Below are 27,662 nucleotides of genomic sequence, written 5' to 3' on the forward strand. Positions count from 1 at the left end.
AATTTAACGGAAAATATTTGGGGCGAAAACTAAATGCTAAAAATGTTACGGGCAAAAATCTAGGTTGGATAATTCATGACTTTGTAACAAATGATAATTTATGATAATTCAGTACTAATTCTGTAACAAAAAAAACACGTGGTTTTCAATCACATGGTGGTCAATCAATTGTTTCTACGACACGATCAGCTTGTCAATCAAATTCTGCGTAATCAGACTGCAGAATATATCTAAGCTAAAAGGGTAAATGAGATTTTATGAAAGGAGACACATTTTTACATTCTGCTTTTTTTTTTTTCTACAGTAAGTACTCCCAGTAAGATTTCTTACCTTTTTGTCAATCGATTAAATCGATTAAAGTATGTCAATCGATTAAATCGATTAAAGTTTGTTTGAACAGATTTAAAAAAAACAAACATCAAGTGGTTACAGTTTATGAGTTGCATTTGAAGGTAAAAACAGCATTGTAGTTCTATAATCCCACGTGCTACATCAAGAACTTCATTGCTTTTTGAGTGGAATAAATGACCATGATGAATGAAAACTCAAGATCGCTCTTTAGTTGGTTTACAAATGATATAAAACGTTCTATGTTGTTACAAAAAACGTTTATCCAACCACTTTCATTAAGAAAAATCTTTTCAAAGATGACGGAGTATTGACCATCATTACGAGATTCTTCCTTTTCGTCTAAATATATAACAAAGCGGAATAAACCGTCCACATTAGCTTCATTTTACAATGACATCACATTACTGCGACAGTAAGCTTCCAACCTGATGTTGGCGACATTTTTTCTGCCGTTGAATAGCTTTTCACTTTCGATACAAGTCGTCGGTATTCGTGAGCCATCTAAATTGTATTTGTCAAAATTAATCCAAAGAATAAATCCACAGGTGTTTTATCAATGCAAATTGCTCTAGCCTCAAACAAATATCTTTACGTCACTTCGTAAACAATTTATCCACTATTTCTGAGCCACTTTCCTCGACTTATTAAAGATTTATTTTAGCTTAAGTAAATATTTATGGCAAATTGTTACATTGATCACACTTGAATATGGTTTGAAATGGTCAAACAACATACTTTCAAAACGTTATATGAAATTTTAATGCAATTATTAAAAAAATTAACAGGAAATCAAAAAGATTAGCTACCTATCAGAGCTTTAGACAAATTAAAAGTCTTCAAAAAAAAGTCCATCTTGTGGAACTTTCGCTTTTGTGCAACCTTTCTCCGCCCCACACAAGAAAAAGTAGTAAAAACCAGTCCCGTTTTTGACTATTTGAAATTTGTCCGATTCAGAATATTACTTTATTGTAAAGTAATATGCAGTTAAAAAAAAACAAAAACGGAAAGTTTGTTTTCTTTGGGATACTTTTACTCCTGTTTGTTTTTTCTCATCAAGAGGCTGTTGCTTCTCACAGTCAAAAGCACTTCGAAAGGTTCTGGTGCAAATGTAACGGAGAGTTTTCCGGCTAAACTCGGAGGAGGACAACCAGGTTTTGCTTCAAACTTAAAATCTCGAACTAATCTGGTAAAAAATATAAAAAGCTCAGCTTCGGCAACTGTTCGACCTAAGCAACCTCTTGTGCCGGTAGAAAAAGGTAAGTAACTCGTCATTCTGTCTGGATCAAACTTTTTATCTTTGTTCAACCATCGGTAAGGATTGAACTCCTCTGGGTTCTCCCAATGTTCTTTGTCATAGTGAAGTTGCCAATGGTTTATCATGACTACCGCATCTTTAGGAATGTCCAAGCCTTTAAGAGTAGTTTTGCTCATTGTTTTGTGTGCAATTCCAAGAGGCAGCAACGAAGAAAAGCGCCACGACTCGTTCAGAAAAGCTTTAACCAACTCCAACGAGCTTCGGTCGTTTAGACACGGGTATCTATTTTCTCCGACAACTGACACAATTTCGTTGTATATTTCTTGCTGATATTTCGGAAAGCTCACTAGATATAGGCAAAACCACAACAAAGACGTCAAAGGCGTTTCAGTACCTCCTATGAACATATTAGCAAGCATGTTTTCCAAATGCTCGTCGGTTAGCTTTTCACTTTCTGTTATTCCCATCGTCTTATCTCTAGAGAGCTTTATAACAGAATCTGTAAAATCTCGAACGTTGTTCACATCAGCTTTGTAGTGTTTTATCAACTGCTCTTTTTGGATAGAAAACAACTTCGATAGCGTGCGTTTAAGTTCTTTTAATCCGCTAAAAGGTGAAAGTCTTAACCATGGCAAGTAGCGAGTAGCAGAGGTTTTCGTGTAATCAGCAACTAAGTTCCGCATGGTTAAAATAATTTCTTTAAATGCTGGATCCGAACATTGAAACCTTTCACCAAAAACAAAAAAACAGATCACATTTGTAATCGCCGAATCTATAAACAAAAGAAAAAAAGCTTTTATCGATAAGAATTATTTAGCATATAGATTTTCACATGTGTTGGTTCTGAATATGTAAAACGAATAAAATGGTCATCTGCGTTATTATCATACAAATGCTTCCCTAAAAAAGAGAAGTTTTTAAAGTTTGGCATCATACAAACTATGCTAAATAAATTTAAGCACAACATAAATAAAAAGATTTCACTTCGCTGGATACATGGTTAATTAACAGTTTACACCGAAACCTTGGTTTATACAAGATGTGCGTACCAAAACGTTTAAATTTAGGACCATTCTCAATATTCAATTTGGACAAACCTGACTATTTTTGGTATAATTGGTTGTGTTGAATTGTTCCAGAACTTCATAGCACACTGTTTATGCTGATTCAAGCAGTATCAAATAAAATTAAAGCATAAAATTTACCAAACTCGAAGCCTCAATCTACATCGTTATTAAATTTCTTTACCTTATTACTTAACAATTTTTAAGTAGATTGAAATAGTCATAAAATAAATTCTTACTAAAGTCAGTATGTAGTTCCATGGGCTTGTCTATCTTTTTTAACAGTCTTTCGTGTAATTCTTCGCTTTCTTTGACCACTGCCTTCTCAAAATATCCTGAATGGTCCTCGTACATCTTTAACGAAGACTGGCCTATTTTACGCATAATTCGCCACAAAGGTCCGTAATCTGAAAAAACAATGTCGTAATATCCGCGTGAGCTTAAATCCGCAATGTAAGATTTTGCTCTTCCAGCAAAAACATTTGTTTTTTCAATAAGCGCTTCTTGAGCAGTTTCAATATTTGATACTACAACCATGCGTCGCATTCCGAAACTTATGCTAAAGACGCTTCCATATCTTTTTGAGAATTCAGCTAAAGCTTCATGCGGCTTTTTTCCTAACAGATGAAGATTACCGATGACTGGTAGAGGAACCGGTCCCGGTGGAAACCTTCTGCATTCTATCAAGTGCTCAATGTAAGACACAAAAAAATAAACCAAAATTGCTATTGAAAATATAAGCCAAACTGGCGTTGCGGCAACATATGCAATCTCAACCCACATGATGAGTTTATGCAAAGTGGTAGAATCTTATCCTTCGTCTATCAATTATTAGCTAGCAGAATAAATTAAAATAGATTGTAATAATAAAAAAAATAATTAAAGTATAACAGAAAAATGGAGCAACAAACAAATTTAAAGAAAGGAACTAAAATTTAATAAAATGAAATAAAAAAATTCTATGATAAAATTAACTCAAACTGATAAATATAAATGGTTGTGTCTTAAGCAATCACTTTTATGAAATTTAAAAGTGTTTTTTAGCAACGTTTTAATTACTAAAGCAATATTTTCTGCTTCTTCTCTTTCTTTTTTAAAAACAAATATAGCAAATTCAACACCAACTTCAACTATCAGGAAGTTCCCTACGGTGAGATGGCGCATTTTCAGCGGTTTTTATGTGTTTTTATAGGAGAGTGAGGATGCCTCTTGGTTCTGTATAATGGTAGCACTCTGACTTATTTATATTAATAAACGCACTTTTCTCTACGCGCGATATTTTCTCGTTTAAACTCTAATAACAACAATTCTTTTTAGCATCGTCAATTAAAATTCCTTCACTCTAAATTATGTAAAAACTATTTCTTATACTTCATTTTCGTAGAACTTAAAAACTTTGTTATCATCTCTTCTTTTCGTAATTCAAAACCAAACTCCTAAACGTACGCCCGTTATCTATCCACCTCTGTCCGTACCTCTTTTTTTATGTTTCTCGCTTTTTATATATTGGTTTTATTGCTTTGGGCGTTGGCGTCTTTTCATTCTTATTAGTTAATATGTAAAATATTGATTAATGTTTTTCGGTGGTTGTATTGTTATAAACAGCATCTTGTTTCAATGAAAATTAGCTTCCTCACAATGCCATATCTTTTGAGCGAACAACTCTTCGTATAGGCCCGGCAACAGATATATAGTAGTTGAACTGAGGTTTTTATGCATTTCACAAAAATATAAATTAAAAATGCTATACCACCCAGCTTACCTGCTTTTTTGAATAAAAAAAACTAGGAAAGAAGTAAATAAAACTATGAAAAAATAATACATTTCAGAAATGCTAAATGCCACATTTTATATCTGGAAGGGACCTTCATTAAATTTTAAAAGAAAAGAACACAACTTTCTTAAGGTTTTTTTACTGTGGAATTTTTTCACTGTCAAAAACAATATTCCAGTAGAAACCAGCAAGTCAGGCACTATTTTGTCTGAAAGTCTGAAACTATAGTAATATCCTTGGTATGATCGCTCTCAACTTGATATATCAACTAGTAAGAATGCTATAACAAATTGGCGCAATTTTCCTTTAAAACTCCCGCCCAGATTTTATTTTAGTCAATGAAATGCTACATGTCTAATAAAAAATAGTCTTTTTCCCGGTTTCACTATTCTATCTATCCGGTAAAGTACATGTTTCTTTTAGTAAAAACATGAAGAACAATAAAAAGCCTACCAAAATGCTAATCTTCGCCTTTTTTCAACATGATCAGTTTAAATACCATTCGAAAAATATTTTTTTTTAAAATATTTCGTTTTACTGGAAAGAAGTTACTGGGAGGATGAAATTTACCAGGAAAACATAAATTTGATAGATAAAACTTTATTGACAGCCATTATGAATGTTCCATCGTAAAAAAAAACCATTTTATATTTTATAAATGATTTTAAATCTTTCTTATAAACTACAACAAAATTTCTCACTCCAGAACCAAAGATGTAAAACATAAAGTAACAACAAGTAAAGTAAGAATTAAAAAGTACAATGTCTGTAAAATCCGCTTTAATAGTTGCACTAATATGTCAGTTATCACGGTTCACGCTTTTCCCTCGATTTTTTTTTTCGTACGCGAAATCGTTTGGCGAAAAACGAAATTTATTCTAGACTGTTAAGATTGTGAGGACTGTTGACGTTGAGCATTTGTTTTCAATTGCTTCGCGACCAATCGATTTGCTCTTCTTCTGACCATGTGACAACTAATAGTGTATTCACAACCCGCGTAGCTTGAGAGGAAGTCGCTGACTTTGTGAAAGCAAGATTATTAAAAGTTTAAATCACTCTTTAATTCGGCACGCGTTTCAACAACAATACTATTTATAAAGAAAGAAATTTCAAAAAGATCTTTTTCATTTTGATCCATATAAACGACTGATAAGTTTTTCGACTCTAACAAAGTACCCCCTGTATAAGATTACAAGCATTTTTTTTTAAAGATTTTGTCTGTTTTAAAGCTAACCTAATCTGTTATCTAAAAAAACCAACAAAGGGATTTCCCAGTTTTACTGATTTTGCTGAGGAGGAATCCTCTTTTGTTCTGTTCAAAACTAAAAGTTGTATTTGAAAAAAATTGGTTTCAAACTGTTTACTCTCTTGTTAATTTACGATGAAGATCATGACGATGAGGATCATGACGATGAAGAATCTTATTGATTGAAGTTTTTGTGGTTTAGGTGATGTGTTTTCACCCTACTAAAATTTAGTTTAAACTAACAAGGTGATATTTCGTCTAAAAAAAGTCTGCTTAACTTTGTAGTGCATTAGCCTTAGCATTTTTGGCGAAAAATCAACTTTAATAGAAGTAGGTTGGATTTGCAAATTCAATAACCATTATCTAAGGGAGCTTGTAAAGACACCGTCACACATTTTTGGCATACACGCAAACGTATCGCAGAGTCACCTGATGTTGCTAATTATCTATTCCCGCTGGGATAACAATTAACAGATCAGGAAAATAACAGACCACCTATTGAAAAGACTTTAAACTATCTTCCACAATGTCCGCCACCAAAAAACCACTAAAAACAAAGTACCCCCTGTATTATTGTTCGGTTGCGCCAAAGACAAATGTAATAAAAATGAGTCTCGGTTGTATTTTGCTCGGTTATATTTCCTCAATATTCTTGACTGTAGTTTTCGGTAAATTTATTACATAAGTTATCTTACGCGTCATTCGCAACAGAACTGTTTTTTAAAAATTGCTTATAATAAAAAAATTTGCTCTAAAAACCACTCTCATGAAATAAAAAACTTCCCTTACAAAAAAATCTTTGCTTCAGGTTTCCTTAACAGTGACCGGAATTTACCCCCCGATCAAAACAGCATAATAATATAATCAATCCTAAGATGGAGCGAAAAATGATACCGTTAAATTTCATAGATGGAGCGAATAATTCAGAACCCCCATAAGAAGCAGCATTCAAGAGGAGTTGACTCTTCAACAATCGATCACCATTTCTGATGCCTCGACCACGTGATCAACGTCTACATCAACGAGGCCTTGATGGGAGAACTTGTGTCAGTGCCTTCCACATGTCGTCTTAGAGGGACGACATGATCCAAGATGCATGCGCCAGTCTTAAAGGTTACTACTTAACACTTTAAAATTTTAATCTTGCATGCCTTTGTTGTGATCATTACCTTTTAATTTCTCTTATTATTGCAGTTGGGTGTAAGAAGATTGTTCTGCCGGTGGAAACGAGATGGAATTCCTTGCGCGACTGCGTGGAGTCCATCGCCACCGTAAGACAACCCATACTGAAGGTCAAGTAGAGGCAGCCAAGGACCAGAAGTGGGTCAAATACATCCCGACCGAGAAGCAGTTTGACGCTTTAGATGCTATGAAAATCCCGCTCTTGGCCATCAAAAGGTGTCAGAAATGTTAAGTTCAGAGTAACTGTCAATACATCTTGTCAACGTTTACCTTTATCAGATTGGATGCAGTTTCAAGAGGATCCCGCAAGCAGCCCCAACTGCTGTGAAGTAAATTTTTGCTGCCTTGAGGCAGCCTTGAACGCTAGGATTCCGTCTTACGGCAGAAAAGTGAATGAGTACAACCTGGGTATTTTTTTTCAACCAAGGATTAAGGGAAGGTTTCTCAATATTGCGATGGCAATGATGTCATTCAACATTCAAAGTCCAACAATAAAGTCCTTAAAACCTTGAAAAATATGCACAAACCAGTCTCTCAGGAGTTGACAAAGACTTAATAGGATCTCTTCAGTGAATCGATTCTGAATAAAGGGGTGGATGAATTGAACTGGATGGTGGCAGTTGACTACAGCGACTACACCAGTAGCACCATGGCATCTCCACTACAGAGAACTCAGATCTATCTGGAAATTAACGTCTGGCTCAACCAGTTGTCGCAAAAATAGACCTCGACATCGACTTCCTGACGTACTGGAGAATCTAAACCAACCTGTTTCTACTTCGGCAGATTGCCAGGATGATTTTCGGCATCCCAATGACCTCTGTAGCCTCAGAGAGAGTTTGGTCTGCCACCGGCAATGTCATCACTCCTGAAAGGTGAATATAGTTTCTTAAATATTTTGGTCGAGATTTGATCAAAACTTAACGAGGCTGGACAAAGTTTGATTACAAAATATTATTTTTCTTTTTCAGGACCCTGTTTTCAGCCACCAAAGCGGAGAAGCTCATCTAGATCTATGATAAATATTAAAATTGAAGGACTTCAAGAGGGAAGACTTACCCAACTTTCCTGAGAATAATGAGCAGCAGTGGTCACACATTGAAGCACTTCCTCTTACCAGTTACCGGAACCAGTGGTTTGACCACAAAGGAGATGGCCAAGATTGTTGACAATTCAAAGTCAAGAACCGGTGATAATTCGCCGAATGATTCAGATCCTGATGATTCTAACTTGAGTTTAAATATTTGCTTAAAAACTCTTTGAAATTTGATTTCTGCTTTTCTCGAGAAAATTTGGTTTAGTTGGTGATGGCCTTCAGTAGAATGACCTGACTGGCCACCCCTTCTTTGCAGAGGCACAGCTTCATAATGGCCCCATAGATGTTGGCGCGCTGAAGGGCTAAGGACGTTGTTTTGTCATTTTTGTTTAAAAACATCATTTTTTTTATTAGATTAAAAACATCCTAATCATAAAATTAGTTTGAACAGTAGACCTACGAAGCTGTCCAATAATGTGCGAAGCGTTACAATTGGATAATGGCAATTAAACGTTAAGGTAAAGGTATTTTTAGTAATTTCTGACGATCTTCTTTTCTTAGATCATATTGAGGGATCTTCAAATAATTTTGACGGTGCACCTCGTTGTAAATTGTTTATTCTAACTTGCTGTTGAGGTTCATTTACAATAAATTCCATATCTAACCATTTCTCGCAACGATTTATAAATCTTCCTTTCTGTCTACCTATTTGATTCAATTACTTTTTAAAGTCTTTCATAAACGTTTCAGTTGACCTAATCTGATTGTGCTTGGGATAACATTGAGAAAACAATATACTAACTTCGGTTTGTGCTTCCTCACTAATTAAACTTACATATTTATCCTCAAAGACATTTTTGATTACTTTAAACAAGTAATCAAAAATGTCTTTGTTCTTCATATAAAAACTTGGTTTCACCACTTAATAGTTATTTGATTTTTTGTGAATTTTATTTGTTTTGATTGTTTTGTTTATTCGTTTTTTCCGCTTTTATTCTAGAATATTCCGCTATTCATTTTCACGGTTGAAACTATAAAAAGCAATATTTCAAAACATCGGGAGTGAGAGGGGAGCCGCATTTTAGTCTAAACACATCATGTTTGGACTAACCCTATAGGTACAAAAGCAAACAAAAGCAGCCAAAGCTTTTTCTAAACTTTTCTAAACACACTTTTTTTTCAAAAGCAAAAAATTTCAAAATTGGCAAACCAGGGCGAAAGTTTTCCTGGTTGATCAAATTTTTATTTTTTAGCAATTTAATTAAAAAATTGTTTAACAAGCGGTAAATTGTGTCTTTTGTAAGCTTTTTTACATTTTAAATTATTTTATGTTGACCTTCTATATTTCATAAGAATATTCAAAATAATTTTTATAGCTTTGATATCGGTAGGAGTCAGCATGTATAAAAGTTTGTAGACCGATCTTTGCCCAAAAAAATGTAATTTTTTTCAATCTTTGAAATTCAACCCTCCTTAGACAAATTTTTTAAAAAATTATGGACCCTGAAAATTGAAATAAGGTCTTCACATAACATATATAATTCAATTTTAAGTTTTTATTATAAAACAATATTTTTTTTTTGTACTTATGGCATGGTCCTGGACCACTGTGTATTTTCCGAAGTCTGGAGTCGAAGTCCATTTTTTTGAGAAAGTCCTATGCTTAGTGCAAATATGCATAGAAAAGTTGAAATAGTACGTCGTATTTGCGATAAAGTATTATTTCGATCCTGAAAGGAAAAAATAAATATATTCCTTTCTATTCTGTGCAAGTTTTTTGTTCATATAACTTTTCTTTGTACTATGACTGCTTGTGTTTATTTTGCGTAAAGTCTATGTCACCAAGGGTTAATTTATATATACAAATATGTTCTTGTACGCTTAAGAAAAAAAAAAAAAAAATTAACAACGCAGCATGCCAAAAAGAGACTGTTGTGTTTTGGAAATAATTCCATATCACACAAGTCTCTTTTTTGGCATTTCTCTTTTTGAACTTTAATTAACAAAGAAAAATGCATAACCTAATATCAGCCACAGCAACATAACTATCCCACTAAAACAAATACAAACAGTTTGTTTTAATGGGATAGTTATATTGCTGTGTTATACTTGCAACATAACTATCCCACTAAAACAGATATAAACACTCTGTTTTAATGGGATAGTTATGTTGCTGTGACTGATACTAAGTTATGCTCACATGTTGTCCTATTACTAAAGTACTCATGAGACGTAAATTGGAGAAAAATTGTTTTAAAAAAAAATTGTTTTAAAAACTGAATCAATGATTAACAAATAAAAAAGATCTGAATCAAAGCAAAGAGGTGAAGAATCTTAATCTAAAAATGTCGGAATCAATTAGGGATAAAAACCGATCCTGCTCATAAATTACTTATTTCGGTTATCTGGTGGCCATACCGAACTGCCTGGAAAATTAAAGATCACCTTGAATTTCATCCTGCAACACAGAAAAACTACAATGATAGTTTACTTCAAGAAAAAATACAAAAGTTAGAACTATAAAATTAATTACATAATATTTTGTTTTTTCTATAAAAATTAATGACAACCTTTTAAAAAAATCTTTCTCTGAAATAATATTATTCGACTAAAACATAAGTTAGAAATTTCAGTGAATTTACTGCACGTTTCTCACTGTTATTTTTGTCAGTAAAATAGAATTATGCATGCAAAAGTTTAACTTTGAAAAAAAAAAAAAAAAAAAAAAAAAAAGGAACAGATTTAAAAATACTGAATTTGACGTAGGAAGAAAAGGGTTCTCTGAACGTTAAAAAATAACAATTTAAATAATGTTAAACCATTAGGTTTTCGTTCCCAGTGCCCATCTGCCAAGGTTGCTGCTCACTTGGTATTAACTTATCCTCGTCATCTTCTGCTACCTCATAAAGATCAGGTAAGTTTAACGTAGGCCTAATACAATCATAATTATTAGGTAAATTTTCAATTTTGAGTTCATTTTCAGCTTTTTTTTTATCTTCTTCAACATAGAGAGAGCAAATGAAATAACATGCTGCGCCAAAGCAACATAAAAATGGCATGATGTACAAACTGTATAAAAGCCCATGCTGCGCTTTCACCGAATCGACATCTTTAGTTCCAGTATATGCATCAGACACCTGTTCAATATGCAAATAGAATATAAATTTTATCCTAGCAAAAAAATAAAATCACGCGCAAAAAAACACTAGAGAGACGTAAACTTACCAAACCCACCACGAACGGGCTGCAAGCATCTCCTAACACATGTATTAGAAGTATTTGAAGAGCTTCAGCTGTAGACCGACATTTTGGTGGCACGACATACTAGAGATAATATTATCTTCAAAAGCATGTCTTTGCATAACAACAAAATTGTAAAAACTAAAAAGAAAATTTTATACTCACCAAAAGCAAATCTCCATTTGGACACCAATTTGTGCACATTAAAATTTCTCCTAATAATATGAGAACCTTAAAGAAAAACCAAACTTTTCAGATGTTTACGGTCTTAGAATATTAACAAATGCAGAACCTGGAGGGGCCCCTATCTTAGCTGAAGACCCACAGAAATAATTTTTTAGAATAAGCACTTTAGAATATCAACTAAAACTTTTAATTTAACCCTAAATTTTCTCCATCTACACTTTTTTAAACTTTAAAAAATGATTACATATTGAACTTATCCATAATATTATTTCCACTAAATAATGTTCTAAAGTAGTTGGTAATTTGCAGGACATTTTTTTTTTCTACATCAAAATTTAAGAAAATAAAATAATATAAAGGAAGAGCTCTTACCCACATCAAAATTGTCTGTTTATCTGCTACATACAGCGAAAAGAAAAGAAATGGAATTGAACCTAATATTCCATAAGCACAGACCAGAGAATCAGCTTTCATGTTTGTTTTTTTCCAACGACGAGCGATCTCTGCACCTAAAGCAACTCCAATAACCCCAGCAGCAAATGTAACTATTCCAAATATGTAGCTTACGCTATCAATTTTGTCATCTTCATTTCCATGCAGTACATGCAGTGAGTACAAAGCAAACTCAGGTGCCCACCAAGCCAAACCACCAACAACAAAAGAGAGACAGGTAAACCCAGCAGTTGACCATACAAAGCTGGGTCTACATAAAAGCAACTTAACATAATAAAAACAATTGCTGAACTTATATGGGTAAAACTTAGTAAAATTATTTACATATTTATAGGGTTGTTAAAAACTATGAGAAAAACAATTATTGAAACAAAACAAAATCAAAATGAACGAAAGATATTGACAACCAATATGAAAATTTCACATACATGTGCAGTATGAGACGAAGATCCTCAACAAAGCTAGAAGGGTGCTCAGCAATAATAGATTCAGACATTTCATCAATTTCTCTTGGATCTTTTGCACATTCTGCTGCTCCACGTTTTGGTTCATGTACAGCAAATACAGTTAAGAGGACTGCAATAATCCCAAGGACAGGAGTTACCTAAATATTGATAAACTTATTTTCCTGAAAGAGGCATAAGTATAGTATAACAATTTAAGAACCATTAATCAAATCAGTGTAATATATTGAAGGATTTTTTACTCTTAGAGCCCATTGCCACTGTCCCATGAGTAACGAGAATTTTGATCCAACAATATAACCTAAACCACTAAAATAAATAAAGGGAAAAAATATCTGAAAGCAAGTAAACCAAAGTAATATTAAGGGCATAGTTTTAAATTAGGTTCTTTTTTGAGAACACGCTTTGCTAAAAAAATCATTTAGTCTCTGCAATAAATATCTTAATTAAGCAAGAAAAACTTTACTTCTAAATGATAAATTGATTTTAATTATCATAAATGGTTTTCATTTTCAACAGTGCTCAACCAAGAAATTAGAAAATCAAAATATGCCTCCTCCTAGGAACTTACCTTCCACAAGGAACTGCAAAAAAAAAGATGGTAAGTGCTTTAGTCCTTTGTTCCCCGACAAATAAATCAGCAATAATTGTGGGTGCAACTGTTGAGTAACTAGCTTCACCTATTCCAACCAAACCACGAAGAGCGAAGAAACCCCAAAAGGACTGAAATAGTGATAAGTCTTTGTTTAAACAAGCATAAACTAAAAAACTTATCCAAAATACATGGATAGCAAAGCCACAGCACTTTTTTTTTTCATTTCTTCTCAAAAATTTTAACAATAGAATAAAGATTTGTGAAGTTTATAAAGGCATAATTTTTTAGTTATCTGGTGAATTATTAGCATCTATTAATATTTACAAAACAATTTTCTAAATATTTATTAAACATCATTTAAGAAAATGATTTTATAAAAAATCCTTCATTCAATTATTTGCTTTACATTTCTTTCCATCATTGAGCCAGCAAATGTTGTTATGGTCCATATACTAATTCCAATTGCCATGATATACTTTCTAGAATATCGGTCACCAAGGTATCCAAAGATTGGTGCAAATACCATGTAAGCACATACAAAAATTGTTTGCAAGAGACCAGCAGTTTTTTTGTTAATAGTAAACCATTTTTGGATATCTGGCAAAACACCTGGAGAAAAAAAAAAAATTCTAAGGACTACTAACTGACTACTTTCAAGCAATCAAAAGACAATTTATGCATTATTTTGTATATTCTTATCACTAATGTAATCACTCATAGCAATAACCAAAATAATATGTAAAATATCAGTATTTGGTTTTCAGAATATTAAAAGATAGGAAATTTCTGAATGAAATCATCAGCATTTCAAACTTTCAGAACCTATTTTAGTGTTAGAAATACTTAGTAAGATCAGAATATCAATTTTACTAACTCTAAAAAAAAGTTAGAGCCAACCATGTTTTTAGGAAACTCTGAAACTTTTTCAAAATAAATTCCAGCCCCTCTAAAAATTTGTAAAGCATCACAATAATTCATATCATTTTAGTAAACTAAGCATGCCTAAACAATCTAAAGCTTATTTTTAAATCAATAATAAATATATTCAGTGATAAATATACAGTGCTTCCAGAAAGAATTAGCGCACTCATACTTTTTTTACCTAAGTGAACTTCAAATGAGTGTAATTCAAAAACAATAAAAGGCTGGTTGATAATTTTTTTTTAACTTATTCATAAAATAAAGCAGAATTACTAATTGTCAAATATATAAAAGATATTTCTTTATTATTATTTTGAATTTAACTAGAATTCATTAAGAGTGAAAAAAACAATGTTAAAAAAGTGTGCAGTGGTATTAGCGCACTTACAGTTTTTCAAAGATTCTAAGAAAGTTTAATATTTTATGTGACCACCTTTGTTTTTGAGGCATGCCAAGACTCGGCATAGAATCTATAAGTTTTCTGATTAATTCTTGTGGTACGGTGTTCCACAACTCTTGGATTTGCATTTCGAGCTGCACCAAGTTAGTGGGTTTGCTTTTTTGTAATTTGCAGTTCATCTAACTCCAAAGATTCTCAATAGGATTTAAATCAGGTGAGCGAGCAGGCCAAGGCATTAGATTCAACCATTTTTCTTTCATGTATTGCTTTATTGAGCGTGCTGTGTGGCAAGGAGCATTATCTTGTTGAAATTGCCAGGTGGAGTCAGCCTTGAAAACATCCATTGATGGGTTTAAATAATCTTCTAATATCTCTCTATATCAATGTTGTTTAAGGCGATCAGTGTAAAGATACGCCAGTCCATTGCTAGATCCAGCAATGCAGCCCCAAATGCCAATTGAACCTCCTCCTCCTTGAACTTTTGACATGATAAAACGAGGATTATAATTTTTGTTTTTGTATCTCCTCACAACAACCCTTTTCTTGCAATTAATAAGTTCAAAATTTGACTCGTCTGAGAGAATTACTTTTCTCCATTGCTCTACAGTCAATGCAGCTCTCTCTTTGCACCATTTTCTTTGCTTGAGATGGTCTTTGATACTTAATAGTGACTTCTTTATTGCAAGGTATGAATTGAAATATTTTTTCTTCATAAGCTTGCTAATTGTTGATCAGCTAACTTGATGTGCACCCATTGCTGTATTCAGGTCTGAGGCGATTTCGGCTATGCTCATGTTTGGGTTGCGTCTAGCGAGCATAATTGCTTTATTTTCGTTCTTTTCTGACATTTTTTTGGGATGACCAGAGCGACTTTTGTCTTTGACTGTTCCAACCTCATAATTTTTTAGTGTTATTCTAACGCTGCATTCACTGATTTCAAGTTGAAGTCTGATTTCTCAATTGCTGAGAACTTTTTTTTTTAAATTTTTTTTCAAGCCTTTTTTCAAACTTTTTTTAAAATCTTTTTTTTTCAAACCTTTAAAGTGCTGACTAGAAAAGTTGGATTCAGATTGGTTTTTTTTGATGAGACCTATCTTAATAATGATTCTTAGGATTCTTCTTAGATTAACCTCTTGTGGGCTTACATGTATTGTTGGTTACATTGAATCTACTTAACAACAGAGCTGTTAGTCTCATAAACAATGTGGCTCAAAAGCTTTGGTAAAAAAAAAAAAAAATTCAGAGTAGTTGATGGTACTAGAATCTGGTGGAGGAGCTTGAAGCCTGATACCACAGTATCAGGTTCATCTCCAACAGTTACAACCTTGTGATCTATTGAACATCCTTATTGCTACCATCTATAACAACTGTAAACATTAAATAAAAATCTAATTAATGATAAACTATCAACAGTGCCATATATTGATTATTAGTGGCATTTTAAATTTCCACTTCCATGGCAACCTCAAAACTATAAAAAAAATATTTTAAAAAATTGGAAGAAAGAAAATGTTAGGAAACAACCATTCCCATAACCAGTATTCTAGGGGTACCAATCATAATTTTCAAATCCATTGAACTAGGCAGTAGTAGTGGGTTGACCAGAACTGTGGGAAAGATGCTTGATAGTTGCTTGCCACTCTTTAAGGGTTAAAATGGTATTTCCCAATTACAAAAAAATACATAAATGTGGATGTCTGTGTGTCTATGTGTCTATGTCTGTCTATCTGTTGGTTTGTCTGTCTGTATGCACACATGCATGTATTTATATATACTGTACTGTTTTTGAACTAAAGGGAAAAAATGGGAAAGAAAGTGTAACAAAACTGAATGAATTTTTAAGTAACTTTTACACTCCAACTCTAGTATTGGTCCATGTCTTTCTATGCTTTAGGATAAAAACATGTGGTAACTTAGTAAAGACTTATTTCAAATTTTAGTTGTTTTAGTAACATGGATAAGAAAGATTCATAATAAGTTGAAAGATATCTAAAGTTTCATCAAGAAGCCATCAGGGATCTTCTATCACTAGAACTACATCATTAAATTTTGGATAAATATTTAAAATGTGTATCTTTAAATAATCAAAACTTAACTTTGTGGAACAATAACTTTGTACATAAGCAGGTTGTTTAGATGACTTCAATGTAATAGACGCTTTTGGAGCTTATTAAATTATCTTATTGTAAATTGATTCTGTAAAAACTCACTGAAGCACAAACTACATTCTTTTGATTTTTGATAATAAAATTGAACATTGCTTAACATTGTGAGAATAGTAAACCAGTGGTATTACAAATTTGTTATAGAAAATTAGATTTTTTTTTGATAAAGTTTTTAACAAATGATTGACAGTCACAGAAAACTTAACAAGAAAAAGCAGGACAAAAACAACTTGCCTACAAAACTTTACCTACAAAATTTACAGCTTTTATTTTCTTGTAAGTAGAAATAATTTATATAACTCATTTTCTGTTTGTTTTTAACATACTTTGAGGCAATTTTTAAGAATTTTTCAAACAACTTAGTTTAAAACTTATTTGTAGCATAAATCCTTGGAATTTTGTTTTTATTTAACTATAATATGGGCAATATCTAAGGTGCCATTTAAGTTGCCATATATTAAAGTGTTATTGTGTAATATTACATTACACATTATTAAGATTTCTTTTAAAAATGTAATAAATATTATTTATATTAATTCCTTAAGTGTAATATAACAATATGAGAATTAAAATTTGACTTTTAAATTGATTTTTGAAATTCTTAGGATGACATTTTATATATAACTTTACAACAAAAATAAAAACAAATGTTCAGCTTACTAGAAACTGTGAATCTATCCATATAATTTAACAAGTTAATATACACCAGAACAAATGTGGTGATTATAGCACGCTTTGAAACAATCCTTGAAGGTTCATTATTTGCAATTTTACGCACTTGCACTTCACCACAGTCAGTGTTGCCATCTTCAGATTGTTTATTGTTTATTATTTGCATTTTCATTTACATTTTATGACATTGAATTTATATTATTACCCTATATCCAAAAAATGTTTATATACTTTACATTCATACATACATACATACATACATACATACATACATACATACATACATACATACATACATACATACATACATACATACATACATACATACATACATACATACATACATACATACATACATACATACATACATACATACATACATATACACTGCCTGATTGATGTTAAGACATCAGTTTTTGTAACTGATGATTAGCATAATTTTGTTAGAAGTTTTCTTTTCCTGTTAGTTCGCATTGCAGTTCGTTTCAGTGCTATTTTTTCTTGGTTTTAGTTTTCAACCTACACCAACCTTGTATCCCGGTCGTCCTTTTTCGTGTTTAAAAAGTTATTATCCTCCTCATAATTTATCTTTGTTAAAGCATCTAAATTAGCTATGTCAAAGAAATGTATTTTCCACAAAGAAATCTCCTTTTTTTTCCCCCCACCTCAGTTCTTAATCAAACTTTTCTGTGGACCTTTCCATTAATAGATTTTGAGTAAGTTAATCAGTACAATGGTCAGTTCTTTTATTATTAAAAACGAGAAGTCGCGCATAAAATTATATAATTGTAAGTTTATTTAATAATAATGTAAAATCGCATTACATAATTTACCCGGCAAACATTTAAAACTCCATGGTCGACAATGGTTGCCTCGCAATTGTCCCATAAAAAAGTGGGGTGGGAGCTAAAATTTTTGGTTGAAAAAAAATGGCCACCCTTGTTTAAATATATATATATATATATATATATATATATATATATATATATATATATATATATATATATATATATATATATATATATATATATATATATATATATATATATATATATATATATATATATATATATGAATATATGTATATGTTAATTTGCTTGCTACTCCAGTTGTTATATTTACATGTGCAAATATTTTCGGCCACTTCGTACTTCAAGAAATATAATTTTTGTTATTATTAGTCTACATGTTGATAGACTTAAATAAAATTTTTAAGTCATTACTTTGTAATCATACTTTTTGCAGCGATGACAGCCGCGCAATGATTGTATTAATCAATTAATACAAGCAGGTGGAATTTTTTTCCATTCTTCATTCAATGACTTGAATAATGCAGCTTTTTTTGAATATCTGTGTTCTCGAAGTTGACAATCTGGCGTTTTCGATAGGTATTCTATTCGGTTCAAGCCCGATGATTGAGATGGCCAGCTTAAAACTCATTTGAAGCAGAAAACCACTCCTTTAACAACCGAATGTCACTTCTCGTGTACAATATATGCTGGACAGGTCATTCACCATCACTTATCTCATTTTGAAATGCGAATCACTGCATATAGAATAAGCCATGTGAGCGTAACCTTTAAATATTGTGCTTAAAATTTTGAGGTCATTATTTGAATGAGGTTTAATTTGAACACTTGTAATGGCTTCTTTTCTGTTAACTTTAAACTCGTATTTACCTTAGGTGTTTTTTTATTATTATTACGTCGAGGAAATTCATAGTTTTTACTTTCGCTTTCGATTGTTTATTGTAAAGCAGGGTTTTGTTTGTTTAAGATAAGTTGGAATGCTCTGTTTCCTGAATTTTCGAAAATCTAGCGTGAATAACATCAATGCATCTTAGATAGGATTTTAAGTCGAGAGGATTTAATGTAATTGCAATTCTAAAAGGATTTTCTTCGTGGTATTGTAGAATAGAGTCTACCAGTATGGTAATAACACACCGTTTTTTCAGGAGAAGCACTTGAAACTTACGCTACGTGAATTAAATTATCAAATCTGAATACCGTAATGAATAAAAGTGTTATTTTAGTTCAACTTATACTCTTTTTTAAGATCACTAATAACTGAGTTGCCGGGACCTCTAGCAAAAGCATTTTATAAAGTAATTGGGGAAGCTTGGAAATAACATCTTTAAAGTTGCTCTCACAGTTCAATATACAACATTCTTTGCAATTATAATTTAGTTTTAAATTAATGAGTTGCACTGTTATCACACTGTGGGAAAAACGAAAATTTACTTTTGCACTTTCACAGCATAAAAGTAAGATGTCGCTTATTCAGTTTGACACTTTAAAGAGAAAAATTTACTACAAACTAAACAGTGATTAAATGAACAAAAACTATTTATTGAGATGAGAGCAAAAGGGACAAGTTATTTTCATAACTTGTCTCTTTTGCTCTCTTTTTTTCGTTCTCATCTCGCTGAATAACCTTTCCCTATTGTTTTCATCTCAATAAATGTGTTAAATACTGCGTTTTTTTTTGTTTTTGTGAATTTCTGGTAAAGTGTTTATTATTCATGTCTATCCAGGTACTCTTTTTATTTCCCTTTCGTCAACTGACGCTGTTCACTGGTCTTTAGTAAAATATGGTTACTTGATAGATAATGTGGAGGTAGGTTATCTTTTTTGTAAGCGTCTATTTTGTTCATCCCACAACGGCTTGATTGGATACGTGGGCTTTGTAGTAGCCATACTTATATAACTTTTACATATCAATTCCCTAAACGCTTTGGGTTGTTGACATAAATATAAAAATTCTCAATAATAAAAAGCAACTCCTTACAAGTATTATATTTTAGTACAAAACTTTTTAAAAAATAGTCACCGCAAAATACCCTCAAGTCGCCGTAAGCCTAGGAAAATTAAGGCATAGGAAAAACAATCCCATGCGAGCATAGAACTCTTTTTCATAATCGGTTTGGCACCGTTGAAGTCTTTGTTAACTGTCACCTAAGAGCATGGTTATCGACTACCCATGAATTAATATTGTAGATTGAAACTCATTTACAGCGATTTATCACATGCGTTTTCTACACTATCTTGTGTAATAAATAACTTTCCTAATGGAAAGTTATTAAAACAATGCGTTTTTCTTGACTATCTCTCCATTTGGCATGTTGAAAGTCATATCTATGACTTGAGATCCAGTCTCTTGTATGAAATCCTGATTCTCAATAGTTGGATTAGCTAAAGTTTTTTAAAATTGAAAATTGTTGGCGCTGCTCCCATTTCCATATACTCGCAGGTGTAAATGTAGCTTTAAATTTAATACTGCTAATAAGAACTAAGCAAAGAAGTGTGCTGAATATTGAACATGGTGTGAGACTTGCATTTTCACCTACGAAACTAAGAATTGAAGAAAGATATTAAAAAACCACCAACGACCACATAAGCTTTATTTTATTTGCATTGAAATTTATCATAATTTAAAAATAATTTTTCAAAAATATTCTTTAGCAAAGTATATTAAAAAAAGCTAGGGGGTCACCACATATTCTTGAAATTTAAAAGGGGTCATTAGCAAATATAGGTTTTGTATTAAATATTCAAAATTACATTTAAAAAATAAATAGCTGCTATCTATATATTCCCTCGTTACATACCAAAAAAAGAACGCAATAAATACGCCTAGACAACATTCTCCACATCACCTTTATTGCCATCGTAACAGAAATCTTCAAGGCACATTAGAAGCAACCCTATCCCTGTTGACATACAACTCGCCCAGGCCAGCCCGAAGCTCCATTTAAAATTTTTCTCATTGTAAAAATGTGTGTACAGGCTCATGCCTGCTAAGGAGAGTGAAACTTAAAAAAAAAAAAAAGAACAACTGTTGCATTCAATCAAACTATTCATAACCATAACTTGATATTAAATAATAAATGAACACGATATTTAGAGTTGTAGTAGCATATAATAAATGAATAACCAATTTGGTTAAAAGTATCAGGTTAAGAGTAATATTTTCAGATAAAAGTATTTGTCGATGTTAAATATCATGCATAAAATTATGGAAAATTTGATGATCACATACAAGCCATCACATTTAACACTATTATGACCAAAGATACATTTTTAAAGAAGCATAGCGAACCATAGCTTATAAACGTTGATAGAAGAAGGAAAGCACAAGCTCCAAGCAACAGTATCCTTGCAGCATCAAACTCTTTTGCTAATATGTAAATTACATAATATATATAATGCTTGAATTTAAGAATTATACAACATATATTGTGCATTGGCACAAAAACCACTCATCAAAATCTAAAAGACATACTGTGATTGCGATGTTATTCTGTGTATTATGGCATATTATTATTATTAATATGACTGCATAACTAAACAAAAACTATGAAAAAATGTATAACCTGTACTATCAACAAAAAATCTAATAAACAAGCAACCATCTTTTCCATATTCGCATCTCTCAAACAAACCTTCAGAATAAGTATCAGTATATCTCCAGTGGGATGTTGTGAGGCTTGTAACAAATGCTATAATAGCAAATGTCAGCAAGATCCAAACAATAAAATATACTTCCTTCAACTGTGCCATATCTCTAGAAAATAACAAGAGAAGTTTTAAAAAAAATTCCTGAATACTACTAATTGCTTTTGGTACAAAAGATTGTGCAAATGAATTGGAAGTTCTTTCATAAAAATTCCCAATACCATTAAACAATGTAGTAAAATTTTTGTTCTTGGGTACTGAGTTTTAAATTATATTCCTTTGCACAATCCTGTTAATAAAATCCCTGAGTCCTGAGTACTAATTTTACATTACATTGCTTATATTTAAATAAAAAATTAGAAAACTACAAAATTGGATTTTATAAATCTCTTTCATCAATCAACTCAAAATGAACTGTCCCAATATGGTCTCATTTTACTTCCTGTGTTAACTTAATATCTACATCTTGGTGGACATGCTTGTCTTTCACTTCCAAGTATGCTTTCATATTCACTTTAAATTAGTCAAAATCCGCAACAAACATGGACTTGGACAGATATTCTACACCCTTCTAATACCAATATTTCTGTTTGATATAACATTTCAACCTTGCTATAGCTCAGAAACCCAAAGTCAAAATTGCTATCTCTTTATAAAAAAAAAAGAAACTTTATGGAAACTGCATTTTGCTTCAGAATATTTTTCTAATGAAGACAAAACCTCAAACAACTTAGGATGAAAGGAAGGAGCTTAAGGTTTCCCATATTCAGATTAAAAAAACCCTGACAAATTCTTCAAAAAACCCAATTGATGGTTACATGATGATGAAATGATTTTACCTCTCAGAGAAGTGGAATAATATCCATTATGAATTTGAGAATTTTCAATTGCCATCTGATCTACAATCTGTTTCTCTTTCACTTGCTACTTTTTCTTAAAGATGGATTCTCTGCAGTGAAGTGAATATATAGTATAATAGATAGATAGATACATACATACATGTGTTGTGAAAAATGTGTTGAATACTTGTAAACATACTGTGGGATCTTATACCATGACTTTATCTATAAATCAGACCCATGGAAATTTCCATAATCATAGATGCGCTGCTGGGCCGTCCTCCTTCACTTTACAAATCCTATCTCACTTAAAAACATTTTTTCAATTAATAAATTTTGTGTATTGCAGGAGAGTGTAAGAAAATAATGCAATATGATGGAGAATTGGGGTGCAGCTAGTGGTTGATGGAAAAGCACTCAAGAATTTTTCAAATGATTTTTCATTTCACAGAGCAGTTTGTAGAAGCAGAAAAAGTAAAATGCTTATGATCTTTATTAAAAGTTTAAAAATTAAAAAATAAAAACTGTGCCAAAGATAATGAACTAAAACTACAAGTCAGAAAAGTAGAGATGTATTATCCATTTGTACATGTAGATCTGTCTTGCTGGGTGTCTGTCTGCAATAATTTAAATCTGGATTTTATTGTTTTGTTTTAGGTTACTAAGTTACTGGTGTCTATTAAAAAAACAACCAGTTTGGATAATGATATTTTGCATAAATTAAAGTTACAAGAAAATCTAGCTATTGATGCTTCAAGTTTCGACTCAGTAAAACATATGTTGACAAATTCTACAAACATATGATTCAGTATATAGCTAGAAGCTCTAACTCTGCTAAAGCATGCTGTAAGTTAACATAAAATCATTTCTAATATCTGATAGATTTGTTAAATGATTATAAGTTGTTCCCATTCAGCTTCACAAAACACTTAGACCAAAGTTAACATATTCTTACAAACTAAATAAATTTATGCAGATAGTCACACCAAACCTTCTTATAAACAGATTTTTAGTTAATAATGTACACTTATAAAGTAAAATTAGTTAATAGAAAATTCTTATAAATTACACAAAATTGTGAGTTGTGTAAAGCTAAAACATCATAGACAACGTTATGATTTCTATAGATTTTATTTATCATTTCTATAGATTTGAACAACTTTTAAGTAATTTATTGGTTTTCGAGTTATACAGTTCTTCTAATTTAATTATGGTAGTAAAAAGATATAACATGCTTCTATTTAAGATTTTTAAAACTAGAAATTTTTTTTCTTTTTTTTTTAATTTTTCTTGATGACTTAGCTAAAATATTTACCTGCTTGTCATAGAGCCTAAAAAATTTATTTTTTTAAAAAGATTAATTCCTCTGCACAACCATTTACCACATGGAAAGAGTACAAAATCTTTGTACTTCTAAAATCCAGAAAAAAAACTCCTAAATTGAAGGATTTATTTTATATCAAACAAATTTCTTGCCCTAAAAAACTCATTTTTGATGAAATAGTTTTCTTCAAATCCAAAGTGGAAGGCTTAGCAGAATAATTGAGTCTGAAATTTACTATGGGTCTTACAATCACCAAAATGATATAAGATAACATTGTCATTTTATAATGAATATAAATAATAATATATTACAGCACAGTCAAAATAAAAGTAAAAGCCTTAAATAAAACTTTTATACATATGTATAATATTAATAAATATATATATAATATAAATATATTTATTAAAGCGCGGTAAAAATAAAACTAAAAACCTTTAAATAAAATTTTTTTTCCCCTTTCCTTCTTTTTGAATTACGTCTTTTAATCTATTACACGTAAACAATTATACTGAGGTTGAACAGGACAATTTAAAATAAAATTCATACCTCAGAAAAATACGTAGCTTCCATTCTTTCTCTCCTATCAATTAAATGCGTGGAAAAATGATAAAATCCAATTTAAATACACACCGCAACGGATGCAAAACTTTCGATTATTTTTAAAAAATGAAAGAAAAGAACTTTTTGCAGTTATGTGTATATAGAAATGTCGAAAAGTTTTTCATATTTTGTTTATATTTTTAAAAAAACTTTTCGTGAATAGCTCTTAAATTCTAAATGCTATATTAAATTTTAAGGTTTAAATCTGAAATACTTTAGATTTTCTTGAAAAAAATATTCATCTTAAATATTCCTTTGAACTTTCGATGAGTTTGAATAAACTCATGAGAACTTTGAAGATTTATTTTTATAATTTTAAAAGGTTTAAAAACTATTACAAAGAAATCCGCCGCTTATTTTCAGGGGTGAAGGCTCTTAGATAATTAATGTCCCAATCATTTTGAAATAGCTAAGTGGAGGTTTATTAAAATTTTTTGAAAATTTTGAGAATACCGGAATTGCCTTACACAGATTTTGCAGCATGAAAACTTAAAGCATTAAGTTTTAACACATGCATTAAAATAGAGTTCATAAACCTCTAGGCGACATTGTAAAACTATGCCGAAAGGCCAACTCTTTTGGGAGGCAGAAATTATTTGCAGTTGCCTCCCAAAAATTTTTTGGCAGCAAAATGTTCTGGCCTCTGCCTCTCGTTATTTCCGCCGGAGTTTTTTCAAGAGGTAGAATGTTTTAGAGGCTGCTGCCAATTGAGAGGCGTAAACCACGGTCGGTAGCAGCCAGAAAACATTTTGGAGGCAACAGCCTTCTGAAAATTCTGTCTCCAAAAAAAGATTCTGGTAACGTCTGTCAATTAGAAGACAGAAGCTATTGAAGGCAGAGGCCTGAATTATATGATTTAATGTGATTAAATTCTGCTGCAAAATCATTTTTGGGTGGCAGATGCCAACGGCGAAAAATTTTCCCCGTTTTTTATCACTGCATTATTAACTATGTTTTAAAAACCTTAACGCTACATTACATGCCAAGCACTTAGCTTGCTTATCTTAAATTTGTTAACATTTTGCTAGCTTTAGGTCTGAATGCAAGAACCAAACTTTGACATTTCAAGTCAGACTTTAAATCTGAAGTTCAATTTGAAGACAGGTTAATGATAAAAGTCTTAAAGATCGAATTTCAAGTAAAATTCTTACATTCGGATCTTAACGTCAATCTACTGGAAGCTATAACGTCAATAAATTGATTTTTAATCCTCTACAAATCTCTGAATGCTTTTCAGCAATAAAAACTTGACGGTTCAAGCTGTAATGCCGCAAAGCATGACTGTGTTTTTTGAAAATAAACACATCGACGTCATACTAATATGCAAATGTGGGCAATAATACATTATATGGAAATGTGGGCCGTTGAAAGAACTTATTGGAGGGGTAATATAAAAAACTGGTGGGTTAATATAATTGGAATTTGAGGAATAAAAAATATTCTTAAAGGTGAAGCTAAATTTGTTGTTAAACCATCAAACTGAAAGAGGTTTTAAATTCAGACAGGTCAAAAATGAAAACACTTTAAACGTGTTTTAGGTTGAAAAAAGTTTATCAAATTAAATTGAAAAAAAAAAGAAGAATAAAAAGATTTCTTTGCGTTTCAACGGTTTTATCAGTTCTATATCAAACAGTAATATTCTTATCAAACAGTAATATTAATGAGCTGTTTTCTGATATGAAAAAAGAACTTAAATGCGTATCTGAGTGGTTTAAATGTAACAAATTGACCTTAAACCTTGATAAAACAAAATACATTCTATTTCATCCTATATCTAAAAAACGTTTTTTACCAACAACGATGCCTAAAATTCTTATTGATGAACTAGAAATAAAAAAGGAAACTTTTACTAGTTTTCTTGGGATTTATCTTGATGAGAATGTTACGTGGAAACCACATATTGACTACATTTGTTCAAAGGTTTCTAAAAATATAGGAGTCCTCTATAAGTCAAGAAATTATTTAAACAAAACCATTTTAACCCAACTCTATTACTCATTTATACATAGTTATATTAACTATGCAAATATTGCTTGGGGAAGTACAAGCAAAAGTAAGTTGCGTACTCTTTACCGTCGTCAGAAACACGCAATACGCTTAGTTTGTTTTGAAAATCGACTTACGCATTCAAAGTTTTTATTCAAAAATATAAAAGTACTTAACATTTATGAAGTGAATGTATATAAAATATTATGCTTTATGTTTCAATGTAAAATCAATCCGTCCTTACACGTTTTTAAAGATTTTATTACCTTAAAAACAAAAAATAAGTATACACTACGAAATGATAACTCACTCTTTGAACCCTTTTGTCGAACAAAATTCAATCAGTTCTGTATAGCTTATCGTGCACCCAATCTCTGGAACAAAATTGTTTTACCTAATTTTGATTTATCAACTACCTTCCCAGTCTTTAAAAAGAAATTAAAAAAATTCATTCTCTTTAATGACAATATGTTGAAATACTTTTAAAATTAAGAAATTTGTATAAACACGCTCTTTTGTTTTTTGTATTTTGTCATTTTTATTTGTCTATTAATAGCTTAAGTTATATTCTATTATAACTTTTTATGGTTCTGGCGACAAGATCATTAGATCTTCTATCAGATACCAAGTTTTTATTTAAATTAGTCTATATATCACGGATTTAATTGCATCACGAAATAATATATCTCGGATTTTAATGTATTACGAGAACATATGTCATGGATTTTGTTGTATTACGAGAGCATATATCACAGACTTTATTATATTACGACTAATTAAATGTAAAACTGAAAAAAAAAAAAAAAAAAAAAAAAAAAATATAAAGTTCACTTGTGGTGTATGTTATCGGTTCCACTTAAAATTCATTTGTTGTGTTTTGATTTCACTTAGTTTAAGGTTTCTACAAAATTAAAATGATTTAACTTTCATGCACACTAAAAATATTATTAAAAATATTTCTCCATTGAACGAAATCCCATTAAATATAAAAAAAAGTTTGAACACGTCCCAGTCTCCTCAACTTAACGAACGTTCGAACACGTCCCAGTCTCCCCAATATAACAAAAATATTCGAACACATCCCAGTCTCAATCTCTATTAACGATGATTTTTTTTAAACTTTGAATAAAAGTAAAAATATTTAGTTTAATCAATCAACCAGCAAATATTGTTAAATGCCTTGCTTTATCTTGAATAAGACAATTATACTGTGACATTTAATCACTTAAGAACAATATCCAAGCCAGAGCTTTAACAGCTGATAATTTGAGAAAAAATAAAAAAATAAAAATTTTTAAATTTAAAAAATTTTTAAAAATTTTCTGTTTAATAGTGTTTAAGTATTTGAGATCAAATACCCAGAAAAACTGTTTGCTCTTAATTTATATGAAGGGAAGATAGAGCAAATTATAGGTTTAGAGAAAAATTCTTTTGATTGCAGGCATCTGACTGAAA

The 27,662-nt window shown here is 31.2% G+C and overlaps 3 protein-coding genes across 7 annotated transcripts; all 3 read right to left on the bottom strand.

Moving 5' to 3' along the window:
* Positions 1 to 272: 272 nt before the first annotated feature.
* LOC149886377 (steroid 17-alpha-hydroxylase/17,20 lyase-like) lies at positions 273 to 4,983 on the bottom strand. 2 transcript variants are annotated; one of them, XR_016454087.1, is made up of 3 exons: positions 2,910 to 4,983; positions 1,158 to 2,378; positions 273 to 852 (listed from the first exon to the last, which is right to left on the bottom strand). XR_016454087.1 is itself a non-coding variant. In XM_090092951.1 (2 exons), the coding sequence occupies exons 1-2, from the start codon at positions 3,451 to 3,453 to the stop codon at positions 1,381 to 1,383; spliced, it is 1,542 nt and encodes a 513-aa protein (XP_089949077.1). In that variant the 5' UTR covers positions 3,454 to 4,977; the 3' UTR covers positions 273 to 1,380. The 2 variants fall into 2 exon arrangements, 1 of the variants encoding a protein (XP_089949077.1); XM_090092951.1 differs by having other exon boundaries at positions 273 to 2,378; positions 2,910 to 4,977.
* A 5,615-nt stretch (positions 4,984 to 10,598) lies between these two features.
* On the bottom strand, positions 10,599 to 17,219 carry LOC145184337 (protein spinster homolog 1-like). The gene is made up of 9 exons (XM_090092950.1): positions 16,993 to 17,219; positions 13,253 to 13,455; positions 12,823 to 12,974; positions 12,494 to 12,560; positions 12,216 to 12,391; positions 11,707 to 12,037; positions 11,314 to 11,379; positions 11,134 to 11,232; positions 10,599 to 11,045 (listed from the first exon to the last, which is right to left on the bottom strand). Exons 1-9 carry the CDS (start codon positions 17,174 to 17,176, stop codon positions 10,722 to 10,724), a joined length of 1,602 nt encoding a protein of 533 aa, XP_089949076.1. The 5' UTR covers positions 17,177 to 17,219; the 3' UTR covers positions 10,599 to 10,721.
* Positions 17,220 to 19,768: 2,549 nt separating this feature from the next.
* Positions 19,769 to 24,527, bottom strand: LOC149886378 (uncharacterized). 4 transcript variants are annotated; one of them, XM_090093935.1, is made up of 5 exons: positions 24,168 to 24,527; positions 21,377 to 21,567; positions 21,043 to 21,180; positions 20,612 to 20,815; positions 19,769 to 20,354 (listed from the first exon to the last, which is right to left on the bottom strand). In XM_090093935.1, exons 2-4 carry the CDS (start codon positions 21,561 to 21,563, stop codon positions 20,637 to 20,639), a joined length of 504 nt encoding a protein of 167 aa, XP_089950061.1. In that variant the 5' UTR covers positions 21,564 to 21,567; positions 24,168 to 24,527; the 3' UTR covers positions 19,769 to 20,354; positions 20,612 to 20,636. The 4 variants fall into 4 exon arrangements, with proteins under 4 accessions (XP_089950061.1, XP_089950062.1, XP_089950060.1 ...); XM_090093936.1 differs by lacking the exon at positions 24,168 to 24,527 and adding an exon at positions 24,054 to 24,154; XM_090093934.1 differs by lacking the exon at positions 24,168 to 24,527 and adding an exon at positions 23,613 to 23,910.
* Positions 24,528 to 27,662: the final 3,135 nt, after the last annotated feature.

Source organism: Hydra viridissima, unplaced genomic scaffold, assembly GCF_058129835.1.
Source record: "Hydra viridissima isolate aposymbiotic clone 2 unplaced genomic scaffold, HvirCarnegie_v1 scaffold_7, whole genome shotgun sequence".
NCBI classification, from domain to species: Eukaryota; Metazoa; Cnidaria; class Hydrozoa; order Anthoathecata; family Hydridae; genus Hydra; species Hydra viridissima.

What these genes read in the sequence shown, in the direction of transcription:
- LOC149886377 (XM_090092951.1), bottom strand. Translation starts at nt 3,453, where the DNA reads ATGTGGGTTGAGATTGCATATGTTGCCGCAACGCCAGTTTGGCTTATA. An exon ending in GGAACTACATACTGACTTTA is followed by an intron (nt 2,379 to 2,909) that starts GTAAGAATTTAT and finishes TTTTGTTTATAG; the next exon opens with ATTCGGCGATTACAAATGTG.
- LOC145184337 (XM_090092950.1), bottom strand. Translation starts at nt 17,176, where the DNA reads ATGAAAATGCAAATAATAAACAATAAACAATCTGAAGATGGCAACACT. An exon ending in CTTCGTCTCATACTGCACAT is followed by an intron (nt 12,038 to 12,215) that starts GTATGTGAAATT and finishes GCTTTTATGTAG; the next exon opens with ACCCAGCTTTGTATGGTCAA. An exon ending in AACAGACAATTTTGATGTGG is followed by an intron (nt 11,380 to 11,706) that starts GTAAGAGCTCTT and finishes TTTTTCTTTAAG; the next exon opens with GTTCTCATATTATTAGGAGA.
- LOC149886378 (XM_090093934.1), bottom strand. An exon ending in ATTTTTTGTTGATAGTACAG is followed by an intron (nt 21,181 to 21,376) that starts GTTATACATTTT and finishes TTTACATATTAG; the next exon opens with CAAAAGAGTTTGATGCTGCA. An exon ending in AGTGTTAAATGTGATGGCTT is followed by an intron (nt 20,816 to 21,042) that starts GTATGTGATCAT and finishes TTTTTTTTTAAG; the next exon opens with TTTCACTCTCCTTAGCAGGC.